General features: G+C 40.5%; 1 protein-coding gene across 3 annotated transcripts in view; it reads right to left on the reverse strand.

Annotated features, from left to right (window-relative positions):
• The window catches only part of sbf2 (SET binding factor 2), an 82,102-nt gene that overhangs the window by 13,145 nt on the left and 54,345 nt on the right, over positions 1-14,612 (reverse strand). For 2 of the 3 annotated variants that reach the window (XM_088412989.1, XM_088412988.1), the window contains exons 18-30: positions 12,194-12,364; positions 11,351-11,616; positions 9,947-10,119; positions 9,623-9,696; positions 6,601-6,796; positions 6,370-6,497; positions 5,358-5,533; positions 5,056-5,189; positions 4,751-4,952; positions 3,932-4,128; positions 3,650-3,790; positions 2,719-2,802; positions 1,522-1,596 (exon numbers count right to left, since the gene is read on the reverse strand). In XM_088412989.1, the coding sequence (XP_088269115.1) occupies positions 1,522-1,596; positions 2,719-2,802; positions 3,650-3,790; positions 3,932-4,128; positions 4,751-4,952; positions 5,056-5,189; positions 5,358-5,533; positions 6,370-6,497; positions 6,601-6,796; positions 9,623-9,696; positions 9,947-10,119; positions 11,351-11,616; positions 12,194-12,364 (2,017 nt within the window). The remainder of the gene's footprint in view (positions 1-1,521; positions 1,597-2,718; positions 2,803-3,649; positions 3,791-3,931; positions 4,129-4,750; positions 4,953-5,055; positions 5,190-5,357; positions 5,534-6,369; positions 6,498-6,600; positions 6,797-9,622; positions 9,697-9,946; positions 10,120-11,350; positions 11,617-12,193; positions 12,365-14,612) is intronic. The other variant, XM_088412990.1, reaches the window with a different exon arrangement.

Raw genomic sequence — 14,612 nt, forward strand, 5'->3', positions numbered from 1 at the left:
GTGTCGAGCGACACAGATTCACTGTGACCACAAACAACTCAAAGTATGGGCAGAGAAAGTGCGTGGCCAGGATGATTGGACATCAAATGACAACTCTTTGCCATGTAAGTTTATTGTCCCTTTTCCTCTTTGTCAGTTAGAAAAAATGAATGAAAATATACAGACAGGGCATCCAGAAGTAGTTTGTTTAGCTAAGAAATCTTTTGTTGGAGTGTCCATCAGGTACCATATAGTCGCCTCATAATATGCTTTGCAGCAGTCTATTTTTTTTCATCAGACAAAGACCCTTGTTGCGACATGTTGATCCCTCAGTGTCATGACAAATGGGACTAACCTCTGAGAAAAATTCTTTACTGTGCGCCTGCACATATGTGCAAAAAATGCCAATCAAATTAGCAACATTGCAAGCTGGTGTGGAAGAAGACTGCAAACGTGGCAGTGAATCAGTGACCATGACATCTCTGGTTAAAAAGAAACAAAATCGCCTTCCAGTACATATGTACAGCAATTGTACAGATTGTTTTAAATACACATGTACTTATCTCTGTTTTATGTTTAGATACAACAGTGAATCTCAACTGGAAGTAGAAATAAACAGTTTGAAGCCACTTCTGAAAGAATTGCACCCAATCTGACAAACTGCTGCTTGGTGCGAAGTTAGTTGAATTCACTGTCATTATACAATACTCTATCTGAAATTTTTGACCGCAAATCAAAAATTCTAACGACGACTCATATCTGGGAAAGCCCATAATTGGGTCACTCGTATTTCAAAGCCCCATGGTTTCATACTTTTGCTTATTGTGTGTACTGCTCTTGTAAAAACTACAAAATGTAGCCCTTGAGGGTTTCTACTTCTTTTGTCAGCCATCTTTTTTCACCAATTTAAAATGAATACCTTTGACGTCAAACAGATTCATAAATAGACATCTTCACAATTTGTCACCTAAGAGCGCTGGAAAACAACTTGGTTAACCTTTGACTGCAGCTAAATGAAACATCAAGACGATACAGGAACGAGTCCCGACGGTTTGGAATAACGAACGATGACGAAAACCTACAACCAATTGGAGTTTATGGTCGTGTTGCTTCGCCGGGACTCAAATGAGTTATTCCTTTTGAATTACATTTAGACTTTATCTGGGCTGTTGTCGCTGAACTACGTGCATGGTCAGAGGTGCCTCATTTCATTTGATTCATGACGGTCTGCCAGGATAAACTGCTTCTTTCTTTCCGCAGTCTGCGCTTGGCTTCCAAAACTGACCACAGTGGGCCTTGCTGAGCCAACACATTAGCCACGGAACAGGCCAGATCAGAGGGGCCACTTGGGTTTGGGAAAAACCGCAGCTCCCAGAAGTGCACTTATTTCACTCCAGTGATGATTAGTCATTAGTATCTCAGAGGGACTTTGGAGAATGGCAATCTGCCTGGTGTCTGGTTAGTTTGTGAGAGGAAAGATGAGATGATAGAATGAAACTCAGCCCTGAAGGAGGAAAGTGTGGTGGGGGTGCTGCACCCTACCTTGGTTGTGGAGTCTCTCCTTATTGGTAGGTTTTGGGTTTGAGTGAGTGAATAGTTTATCTCTGTACTCAAGCACTGCATGGTGGTTGTGTAGAGGAGGTCAAGATGAACATGAAAAATAATGTCAACGTCATAAAAACATTTCAGCTTGACATAGCGCACACGGTCATGCATGGTCGGAATGAAGAGCTACAGCTAAAGGTCAGAGATTGCACGGCCAATTTTAGAACCTTTTACATTTTGAAAATGAGTAAGGGAAGCATGCATGATATACACATCTGTGGTTATGTTTTGTCGTGAAATGATGTATGTAATCTTTCGCTCTCCACAAACACACACATCAAGTTCTCAGGAAATCGAATGTTTTGCACGTTTTCAATAGGCGAGACTCACAGAGATGTGTTTCCCTCCCTAAAAAAAATCGTAATCTTGAAAACAAGCTAAAATGTAATCTAAAAAATGCATCATTGCTCCACTTATTCCAGTATTGCAAAGACAAGTCGGGAAAAAAAGGCACCCAAGAAAAACTCTCTGGAATGTGGATAGATTTTTTTGGAAAGGTCATCCTGGCAATTTACAAGGAACTAATGTGGGAGCATGGCGATTAATTGGAGGTGGATTACGTGTCCAACCCACTGCAGCGATTAAGGTTACGGCCACCTTTAGAGCGGTCAGTCTGGATTTGAAAAATAACGTGCTGGGAGAATGAAGCAATATAATCACGTATTTCATAAGTTTGCACATGCCCGATGAATGAAACCAATTTGTTTTTGACATTTTCTTGGCACTCCTGTCAGTCCTTCCTCTGTGGGCAAACAGTGTCAGCATCTATTTGAGTAAAAACCATGTAGGTAGACAAACCTGTGTAAGCTGTCCTAAAATGAAATATGAGCCTGAACGCATTTTTGCCTTTGACCTTGATCTAAAGTAATGACTAACGCCTCAAACATGCACCGACTCTAAGCACGATGCCATTAGGTCAAGAAAAAAAATTCAGTGCTAATGGACTCCTAAACGCTTCACATTCTTGCATGACGACATTTACAGTAATATTTATCTGGCGACAGGTTTGTACAAGTTGTAGTGATCAGTCAACCCGGTTTTATGAAGTTATTGCTGACTTTGCAATCTGCATATTATATAATCTGTAAACTTTGTGACATTTTGCCTTTTAGATTAGAACATTGCGACACTCACCTCCTCTGGTAAAGCTGCTCGAAAATGGGATGTCTAAATGGACAGGAGCCATCTTTGGCTTTCTTGATGTCCTCCTTTCGCTTCCTGAGGGGACACAAAATTCACTCATGATGCAAGACTGTTAAAACAAAGCCAGGATGGTTATTTTCCCTGAAGTACAAGAACTACACAAAACGTCAAATCTTTTACCAAGTACTTTTATCAACAAGTAGATACACCCCAGGTGTCTTTAGCCTGACATGTTTAGTCAAAAACTGCTCATATATATATATATATATATATACCTGCAACACTAAGCACGCTTTACATAGAGAAACAATAAATAGGGTTTGCTTGTTTGTGAGAGCAAAAAAAGCTGTTGTGAAGTGCTTGAGAGGAGGATACAAAAAAGGCAGAAAAGATGGATGAGCCGAGTGGTGACCCGTGCTCTTGAATAACCTTTTATTGTATGCGTTTCCTTCCAAATGGTATCAAATATCAGCTACAGTGCCACATTGTCACATAAAACACATGCACGTGCACACACAATAAATAGGTATAAAATAAGCAACGAGCAGCACTAGGGAAAAGATTGATGGCAATGCACAACAGACCAGGAACAAACCAAAATAATACTGTGTAAAAGTGCAAGCCTGCGGTTTCGTCTCATTAAAAAAAATACAGCTGGCCTCTTTTCCTTTAGAAACACAATTGAGTTATATTTTTCCCACGGCGAGATGTCACTTGACAAATTCAGGTCAGGTGGAAGTGCCAGTATGAATTGTCGTATCACAAAGATTAATTTGATGGCCGCTAACTTCAAGTCTGGGAATTTATGACGAAATAAAGAAAAAATAAACACAGCTTCTTGACTCAACATGGTTCCAGAAGGGGATCAAAATAGCAGGCATCATAACAAAAACGAATGTGTACATAATAATGATCCACGTACCTGGGGAGAGGCCTATGACAGAGCGGTTTGAGAGGGTGCTATGACCATTTATCTTGAAATACATGGGTATGGAGTCCAGGATGGCTTGCAGGTATTTCTCTTGTTCAAGGCTACTGGATGACTCAGATGAAGAGGCAGGTGCTAGATCAGAGCAAAGTACGCCATTTAAACAAAACACACGAAAATTGAAATCTGGAAACGGCTGATTGAAATTACAAATTGGATGACTTGGTTATAAAAACATGTCCTGAAAAAGTAAAGTATGTGCACATTTAAGCTCACCTGTTGAAGAGGGGTTCTGTGACTTAAACAACCCCACCACACTTTTGCCGTGGAAGCCTCCCGATCGTAGCAGCACAGCTTTGGTGCGAGGATGTTTCCAACACAAAACAGGCAGGCGATTGTGTCTGTAGCATCGTGCCACTTTGTGCAAACTGCTGTCTTGTATGGCCTGGGGAACCACCAGTAGACCTGGATAACTTTCAGGCAAATAAAACAGAATATTTTGAAAATTACCGTGGGACCAGTCTTACGCATTTTCGCATGTTTGCGGCACTGCTGCGAGTTTGCTGTGCAGCACCACCATCTGTTGATTTGAGCAAGGTATCAATGTTGCCGATGCCAAAATCTTTCATTGGAAATTACAATAAACAACCTTTGCCCCCTCGGTGTAGGTTTTAGACACATTATACAGTCTAACAGTACGTATGTAAATCATTTATCCAAATGAATAAACTTATCATCTCACACTTTACATCAATAATCATACAGTGCAGGATGAGAGAGGATTGAGATTCAATGATCTCTTTCGATACTACAGGGCGAAATAGATATTGGTCTTGAAATACATTGCGTTTTTACAAACGTATGTACACAATAGTGTCCCGAAAGTGGAATAACAACTAAAATAAGAAACAAAATTGAGTTATGACCAGAAAAGAACAAAAAAAATCAGTTAGAAAGTGAATTTGGAACCGCAATGAAGGGGGGTTGTTGTTAACCTCAAGCCAACACATCATGGAGGAGAGGCCAGTTCAACACCTATGCATCACAAGCGTAATGTGTGTCAGTGGAGTTTTAATTTCCCGAGATGTGTGGTACCTGCGACAAAGGGAATACAGCCTATTCACAGCCGTAATCCTAAACTGGTCGCCCGACTTGGAGCGAGATGAGCTGGCTGTGATGGTTCCGAGGCCCATTCGTTGGTAGTCACGGAAACAGGATTGTTCTACAAGCTGTTCCATGGTGGACTTCTCTGATGCTCTCAAAGTGCTGCAAGGTGGTGGCTCGCCATCATCTGATACTAGAGCGCACATGCAGAAGTGAAGTTTGACACTTAGCCTACAATTACTACTTTCGCTTGGATAAGAAGAAGTTGATGGATGCATTTTTTTCCCGCCTCTCACTTGAAATTTCATCATCTTCGTGCCACGTCATTCTGCTGGCCCGATCAATCCTCTTCAGGGACGTCTGGCTACCACGACCCATTGTGATCTTGCTGGCTCTTTTGGCTCCCTTGACTATAGTTTTGGATAGTGTTCTGAAGTGATGACAGAGCAGAAAACAACATAACTTGTATGTTTCTCGCCCCAAATGAAGATTGTCTATCACGACTAGCCAAATGTAAAGGATGCCAGACTTTTGGAAATGAAAACCTCAGAAAATCAAAACGGCGTTTAGTGAAAATCAGTAGATGTTAACCACAAACCTAAAGCCAGTGTTCCTCTCTTTTTGCTTTGGAAGGATAAGCTGAGGTTGCGTTTGCCCTGCAGCAAATGCAAAGGAGCTGAAGATGGACTGTGGGTAGCGTATCCGCTGTATGTGCTTCCTAAACATCTCCACCATCTCCGAGCTCACCTCTTCATCGAAAGCCACCTTTATCAACTGCAAAAAAAAGGTGATTCAAAACACATCTATCACAAGTCCTTCCCATTTCCCACTGTAATACTGTAAGTGGAAATGCCATTAATCCATTCACCCCGACCCACTCCAAGAGAACCCTCTCCAGTTTTTTTTTTTTCAAATCAAAATAAATATTACTCAAAATCCTGCATTGTACGAAAGCACAGAGTAATCACACATAATTGATCGGAATGTAGAGATTTAAAGCATTTGTGTATCATGATTTGATGCTGCAATCTAATTCTTTATGCTGCTCTTTCTGTTATGCCTGCCTTGGCCACCAGGAAGTTCATTTTAATTTAGTCATTTCGACACCAATGAACAAAAACATGACCTTAGGAGTCACTTTTTGCAGGGATTAAGGAATATATAAATATTGTATTATCTTTCTGCAAGTGAATAACGAGTGAACTATGTTACTCCACCACTGTATCTGTTGCTTCTTAAATTGCGACTATTGATATTGACCATCATTATATTTCCCACTTTCAATCAAGCATTGCATTTATAATTTCCCAAAGTAAAGTTATGGGGTTGTTTTAAATGTATACTTGTAAGTTGAAATTCTATATTTTATGTTTTGGTAGAAAGTAAACAAAATGTAAGCAGTATTTAAAAAGTCTAAAGGCTTTTTATTGGGAAAAAACACTCTATGTAGCAAATGGCTGCTCAATGCAAAGAGAGATGCATTGTTGTTCACTGTGACCAAGCAGCACTCATATCTCAAGCTTGGTCCCTCAAACGAAAACATAACGAAATGCCGGAATGTCGATTCTTATTTAGCAAAAACCTTTCAGTCGGGTCGATTGTCTAATCACCTGAAAGGATGCAGAGCGGAGCTGGAGGCCCTCCTGCATATTCTGCTGTAGCTGATTCTGGATACTAATCTTCTTCTCTTTAGTCAAGGTGGACACCGGGAAAGCTCTAATGACTGCCTGCTCCCCCACTGCAGACAATGACACATGTACACTGGCTTATCAGCTTGAGCACACCACCACAGTGTACTTTCTGTTATTTTTGAAAGCGTCATTGGCGCAGAGTAAATTTACCCAAGGGGTCATGGGGTATGCCTTTGAAGATGATGCGATATGTGGTGAGGAAGAGTGCTCCCTCTGCTGGTAGGATATGTGGGCCCCCCAGAAGGCCCCCAGTAGCTTCTTCCCTGCCATCAGGATCCAGAAGTACCCTCAGCCCCTCGGTTACAAACTCCTCCCCAGGAAGCAGTTCCGGACGTAGGATTTTAGGCTGGTGGGACAACAGGTTAAAAATTAACTCGTCGAGAAAAGACACAATATGTCAAATTTCATTTAGCGCTTGATATCCAAATCCAGTCACAGATGATTTAAACATTTTAAATTACAATGTTAAATTACAAATCACAGTGCTATGATGGACATTTGAGCTTCACAAGCATGCCACTTTCAAAAACAGGCACGCTTACAACTTTTATTTAAAATAAATAATTAGCACTTGTGGTTTCATTATGGCAAAAACGTAATCACGGAAACGAAATTCAAAATGTCACGTATTAATTCCAAATATGACGCATGCTAAATCAAGCTCATTAATCAAAATAACAAAAAATGATTGCGCTTCTCCAGCTGAGATTAACCTTATTTTATCCCCCAATTAAATTGAGGCTCGTCAATGTAGAGCTGCAATATATTCAACACCTTAGCAACCAAATTGGGTATAGCCTCATTCAAAAAAAACACCAAAAGCGAAATCAATAGCACTCAATGTGGCTGGCAGGTAAATAATTACAGCATGCGCATGTCACACTGACAGAATATGCAGCTCGCACTAGGATCACAGCAGCCGTGGAACCAGTCTCATAACACTGTTGTCAGTTTGACATTAGCTGTTTTTGATGAATGTAGGCCAATGTGCGAGTCCGTACTTTGAACTGTATTTGACACAGTACCCACCACAATAGACATTTTTACAATGTTTTGGAAACATTAAACTCTCGGGTACTTCCGGATGGCAGAAAACAAAAGGCCACCACTGACTTGGACATAAAATAATGGAAAAATAATGTTTGTGGTCCAACAGTACTACAAAAGGTTTAGGGTATTTCAATTTTGTAAAAAACAAATAAATAACTTAAGAACAATTGCAAAATTTAACAAAAAAAGAGGCTGCAATTAATCATACAGGCAATATGACCAATCTGCCTTGGACAAATGACATCAACAAGTTTGTTTACCAAGTTATTGCCACCCGGAAGTACAGAAATCATCATGATGAATAGGTGTCGAATTCAATTCTAATATCCATAGTTAAATGAGTCAGGCAACGCCAAAGGCTCCCAGTGCATTAATGGGGACCTTTTAAGAACGGTCCAGGTTTGCTTATTGCTCAGTTATGCAGTTGGTTCTTGCAAAAGAAGAAGAACATTGGCCCAAAAACCTTCTTTGACCCAGGTCAGCAGTTTAAAAGCGGTATTATATTGCATCTTTAATGCAGTCCCTCTTTTTTTTTTTTCCTTCCAGGAATCAGCATTGTTATTACCAAAACTACACTGACTCGTCATGAGGCCGGTGCCACTGTTGTTTAGACACTTTTTAGTATTTGGCATGCGTCTTGCATCTAGCGATCCAGCTTGGAATGAGCCACAAAGTTCAGCGGAGAGCTCACCACAGCTTCCAGGTCGGCCTCAAAGCAGTACTGGGGTGCTGTTTGTCTGTGTGTATGAGTGCGTGTGACAAGGATTACCAAATACTGGCAGACACAATAAAAGCGCAGCAGGGTTCAAAATACCAAGTAAAATATTTGAAAGTACACATGAAAACATTGGCAATCTTCCACTTGCTGCACATGAGCAGGAACGAGAATAAAAACAGTGAATGGGAGTGGGATGACTGTCGGTAAAAAGGTCAAGATATATTATCAGTTTAAGTTTCAAAATAGACCGTCTTTTGTTGTTGTTTCTATAGTTGAGCAAAAGTGGTTCTGAAATGAACATGTGTTGTTACGTTTAAAAACAATGTGGTACCTAAGGAAGGTCATCAAGGAAAAACATTATGTCTTATTTGCCTGCTAAACTGCGGTTGTTTACAGTGTCACAATATATAGTTTCATATCAAAGGTTAAATTGTGTTCATGTTGGGGAAAACAAAAACACAATACTGACAAGTTAGTGCAGCACAGTGAGAAAGTGGTAACATTCAGTGTGTGCTTTGTGGGAAACTCCTGCTCCCCAAAATATGCATACTGAGTAAATTGAAAACTAAATTGCCCTATTATTTATTTATTTATTTATTTTTTACTAATATTGCCCTAAGTGTGTGCATATTTGAGGGGTGTCAAACTCATTTTAATTTAGGGGCCACATGGAGGAAAACATTTTCTTAAGAGGGCCATACTCGCAAAAGATGTTTTCCTTGAATTGCATTTTAATGAATGGCAATTTTCTGATCTCTTCTCCATTTGTTCATTGAATACATATTTTGCAGAGAAGGCATAAGATGAACTAAAATAAATAATAAATACAATGAAACAAACACCTATTGGGTGCTAACTGCTGAGCTGTAAAAAAAGTAAATCTGAAAACAAATACAAGACTGATCGATCGTAATACAACATGGACCAAAGTTGAACGGTGATTGCCTAGATGGCGATCCTCGCCCATTGTGAATCTCTTCAGGCGATCAATAGATTTTACCCATACTGAGCAGTAGCACGAAGTTAGATACAAATGCTAGCATGAAAGCTAGTAACGTGTTCCACTTTCTGTCACTGAAGGGATCAGCAAGCTATTTCACACAAGGGTGTCAAGTGGTCACTACCCCTTGTAAGTTGCAGACCTCAGAGCGGCATCGCTTGTAAAAATATATATAATTTTTTGTTTATTGATTATAGACAGCAGACTAATGGGTCTTATTCATTTTTTTAAATGCTTCACAAAAGCAACTTGCGGGCTGGGGCTGGCCCGCGAGCCGTACGTCTGACACCCCTGGCATATTTGTATAGAAGTACAGTAGTTACATTTCTTGAGGTCAACCTTAGAAAGGAGTGATTCGGAAGCACATTTTAAGAATATATGTTGCAATGTGGAGCATCACACACCTTCTGAATGGGTGGTAACCTCCTGCTCTCCCTGTGAACTGCCTCGAGAGCCTCCATCTGCATAGCGACCACGCCTGTAGGTCACAAGATGAGGTTACCTGGTGTCCACACACGCACAGAGCCCATACAAAGAAACACATGTGCTCGCACACATTCACACAAAGCAGTGTGTGTATTTAGAGCTTTTAAGGCCATTTAACATGTCAGGAGTTAATCCGCTCAAAGGACGGTGTTGCTGAGAATAAACACCGGCAGGAGTTACTCTGCACAAAGCTGAGGGAATTAGGACAGCAGATGCGTGAATGAACACTGTCCGTGACGTACCAGGGATCATGCTGTGGAGGTTCTTGATGTGTTCTTGGGTTACACCGCTCTCAGTGCACACCTTGTCGATAAAGCGAGCCACAAATCGGACCACCGAGTTGGCCACGTCGCTGTTCTCCGAATCCTCAAAGCCGCTTTCTGTATCGAAGCTTTCGGCGACGCTGCCGGCGATGCTATAAATGATAAATGGCATGATGAAAAGCAAAATATGTAAAGGCTGTGTCCCTGGGAAGACGTGAGAGCTGCTTGTTGACAGAAATGATCAGCAAGTGGTGAGCCAGGCACAAATGTGTTGCTGCTAGGATCAATATATCAGTCATTGTTTCACAAACTGCCTTCTAGAATCCTCACAACTGAGTGGCACGATCCAAATGTCTTCTATAATAAAACCAAACATCTGGGTCGACAATGAAAAAAAGAAAAACAACGAAAGCAAGTCACGAGACAAACAATTTTGCAGCTGTTGTCTCATTAAAATTGAATGGAAAGAGTAAAGAATACATTTCTACATCTTGAGGCAGTTTCATGACTAAAACACCAACATTGGGTGCAAAAATAAGTATTATACTACAAACAAAATAAAAACACTGTGTTCATCTGAAGGATTTTGGCAACAAACTAGCCCCTTTGAAGTAAAGATTTCTTTCACAGTGCTCAGCAAGGGAAATCACTTGTTATTTTGTTTGGTTTGAAGTGAGTGCAGAGTGGGCCCATTATGACCCCCGAAGGGTTGACAGCCTCCCTTTTTGTGCAGTAGCAACATCCTGAATGCATCTCAGGTTGGATTCAGAACCAACATCGAAGACATCCTTCACTTGATTTCGCAACATGTGAAGTAACATGAGTGATTTCCACCCACAAGTACCTTACATGTGCTCATTGGATTAACTCAACGGCACTCAAAGATTTTATGAATGAAACAAATCCAAATTCAAGATTCAAACTTAAAGTTCTAATTGTATAAATTATTTTTTGAGCGATTGAAAAAAAATAGGAACATGCTACAATATTGTACTTTATGACAGACACGATAATGCAGAATAAGTTAAAAATAATTCCCCTGTACTGGTTGCCAGCCAATTGCAGGGCACACAGAAACAAACAAGCATTCACACCCACACTAACACATAAGGGAAATTTGGAGGGTCCAAATACACCTACTATGCAAGTTTTTGGAATGTGGAAGGAGCCCAGAGTGCCCGGAGAAGACCTAAGTGAGCATGGGGAGAACGTGCAAACTTTACACAGGAAGACAGGGGCAAGCTGGAATTGAACCCAGGACTTCTGAACTGCTATGCAGATGTGCTAAAGTCTGCCACCGTGCCACAACAACAGCCATATCCAAAGCCTAAATCGTAAAGCACTGACTCAAGCGCGTAAACGCGATTTCCTCTCTATGCTGACCTGTTGGTGACGATGCTGTTGCTGCCGCTCTCCCAGTCGGCTGCGGGCGTGTTGCGTAGCAGTTTGTTCTTGCTGGTGTCCAAAGGAACGAGCAGGTATACCATGAGGCTGGCGTAATGGATGGCCTGGCTGAAAATGGTACTCTCCTCGTTCTTCACAAGTTCCTGCTGTTTCTCTTTGCTGAGTTTTGGCCACAAGCGCAGCTGCTCAGCAGCCAGATCCATAGCTGTCTGCTCCTCGTCTTTTGCAGGCGCTGTGCCCACATCCTGGTAGAGAACGGTAGGAAAGAAACATTTCAAAAGAATTCTTGCTGACAACAAAATGCTGGTCAGCAGATAATTATTCAACACAGTCTCATTGGCTTTAAATATAATTATACACATCGAAAATATGTCAACAAAATGAATTTTGACAAAGCTATTTACAGTCATTTGATTATTCTAATAACCATGTTTGACCTAACACATGTGCCAATAAACATCACCTGTCAATCACTTGAAAATTGTATTTAAAATTAGGTTAATAATCTGCTTTGAGAACTTATCTTTTCCATGATCTCAAAATTGTATACTTTATTTATTTCAAAATAGTTCAACAGTGTCCACTATACAATTAACATTTTAAAAATCCGACAATGACGGCACAGTCTTTGTTTATTTAGTTATTTTTAACCAAAAATGCTTTGTGTTGGTTAGGGGATGCTTGGCTGAAAAGGTTTACTGAGAGTACACCACAAAAGAAAAAGAATGAGAACTACTGTTCCAAGTGATCTTTAACAGTGATTAAGAGAGATCAGCTACATGAGACTCTAGATAAATCCATCCTCAAGTGGCATAATTTTACCTTTAGCGTGGCAGTGATGCCCCACTTCTCCTCCGGGGTGTTGAGGTACAAGTCTCGGATCTGACTCTGGACCTCGCTATAGAACGTGGCCTCCCAAAATTGTTGATTTGTCCAGATGGGGTGGTCCTGGATGCAGGTGTAAGCAAACTGGTTCACCCCAGCAACCAGTTTCTGAGAAAACAAAAATAAATTTAAAAGGCAACGCAAATGAGTTGTGTGTGATTATTCTAAGAAATGCATCCAGAAACTATCCACGGGGCTTAATTTTCCAAATTTTGTCATGTTACCCCAAAATTCTTTATTATGACAATTTGAAAAAAAAAAAAAAAAAGTTTGGAATTTATTATGACATTTTTTGAATTTATTATAAATAGAAATAAGTAATCACATTTACATAACTATTTACAGCCTTTGTCATGGATCTAAAAATTGAGCTCAGGGGCATCATTTTCCACTGATCATCTTTGAAATGTTTCTACAGTTTAATTGGAGTAAATCCAGTTGATTGGACATGATTTGGAATTGCACACACTTGTATATATAAGGTGCATGTCAGAGCACAAACGCCATGCACAAAGTGAAAGGAAGTGTCTATAGACCTGCGAGAAAGTATTGTCTTGAGGCGGGCTGCCTAAACTGAGTGATCAGGGGAGAAGAGCCTTCGTGAGGGAGGTGACCAAGTCACTCTGTCAGAGCTCCAGCATTATTCTGTGGAGAGTGGAGAGCCTTCCAGAAGGACAAGCATCTCTGCAGCAACCCAACAAAGTATTAAATCATGTAAAAGTGTGTTTTTTTTTTCGATTTTCAATAAATACAGAAAATGTCCATCAAAACGTTTTTTCACATTGTCATAATGAGGTATTGTGTGCAGAAATTTGAAGTAAGGAATTCATTTAATACAGATTGGAAAGGCTGTAACATAACAAAATTAATACTACTAATTTGCAATGTGATGACGCTGACAGGTACTCTTGTTTTTCCAATGCACTCAAAAACAGCGGTTGAACCAGACATCACTTAAAGGACAAGCAATAACCAAATTATATTCAGTGAAATGATAAGGTCACTCAATGCAGCAAAAGATCGTCGTTTTTTTTTTCTTTTTTCTGGGTGTTGTGGAAACTATCAGTGTTGCTTATTTGTCGTTTGGAGGCTGAAGATTAAGCACTTGTTACTTGCAAAAATAATCCAGGAAGGGACTGCTCAATGCTTAGCTTCAGGCAAGTGGTCGCCACCACTGGAACACTACAGCATAGGGGGGGCGGGGGGGCAGGTCAATTCCTTCCCCCAAGAATTACATTTTTTTTTCTTTTGTTTTGTTTAAATTTTCATTTTGTTGTTTCTCCTCAAGTATGAGAAGTGGAGGCAGTTGCTATAATTATAACCACCCGAAACAGCTTTAATCCCTCAACGATGGGAGCGAAGCCAAGAGATGGACAGCCCGGCATGCTGTTCCTGATGTGGCCGATCCAAGTTCAACGGATTCATGATATTCTTTTAAATACCAAAACTCTTGGAATTCAACATATACCAAAGTGGCAAATTATCTCACTTAAGTCCCTGTAATTGTCAGATCAGAGGTGTTTTAAACGTTTTGAAATGTTGAGCTCTTCTTGGAGCTTCTTCATGTTACTTTTGCGCGCACTGGAATACACACTGCACACGCTGCTCTTTCATAATAAATCATGTCACTTTAAATCAATACACGATGAGTAATATGCCTTGTTCTCTATTATACAACATTTATGGCAATAAAAATGTCCCTTCATCAGCGAAACTAATACAATTAGTCATTCCGGAGTTCTTTCAGAAAAAAAAGAGCTCAACATATGCCGTCCTATATAATTCGAGGAAAGGCTTTCACTATGACCAAAGCTGACAGTACATGCTGAAGAAGAATGTGTCTCACTCTAGACTTCGCACAGACAAGATGTAAGGTAATGGGATGGGTAATGAGCAAAAGACGAAAGAGCCTCTATCCCGATTAAATGCGAACAAGTAACACCTCTCTGTTTCACATGCTCTGTGTCTAAATGCAGATATGTGAACGTGCTAGTGTGTTTGGGGTTGGGGCTTGTGACGAGCTTATGCTGTCTATACTCAGCCTGGGTGTGTTTTTCTGACTCTTCAGATATGTGCAGGTCATTTTGACCTAGGTCTCCCTTCTTAATAGAGCAAGACACTCACAAGACAGATGGCAAGGCGAGACACGGGGAAAGAGAGAATAATGGACAGGGAGGGGGAAAGGAAATAAGGAAGTCAAGTTAAAGGGAAAAGGGGAGTATACTACTATCAGGCCCATCTGGCTGAGAGTCTCGATTCATGTAGGGTGGAATGTAGAAGTGTACAAACAAGCCAAAAAAAAAAACCTCAGCAAGGTATCTGAAGGGGAAAAATTGTGTTTAGGTAAAAGATAAAT

Source organism: Hippichthys cyanospilos, chromosome 4 (assembly GCF_059441005.1).
Source record: "Hippichthys cyanospilos isolate Australia breed blue-spotted pipefish chromosome 4, RoL_Hcya_1.0, whole genome shotgun sequence".
Taxonomy (NCBI): Eukaryota; Metazoa; Chordata; class Actinopteri; order Syngnathiformes; family Syngnathidae; genus Hippichthys; species Hippichthys cyanospilos.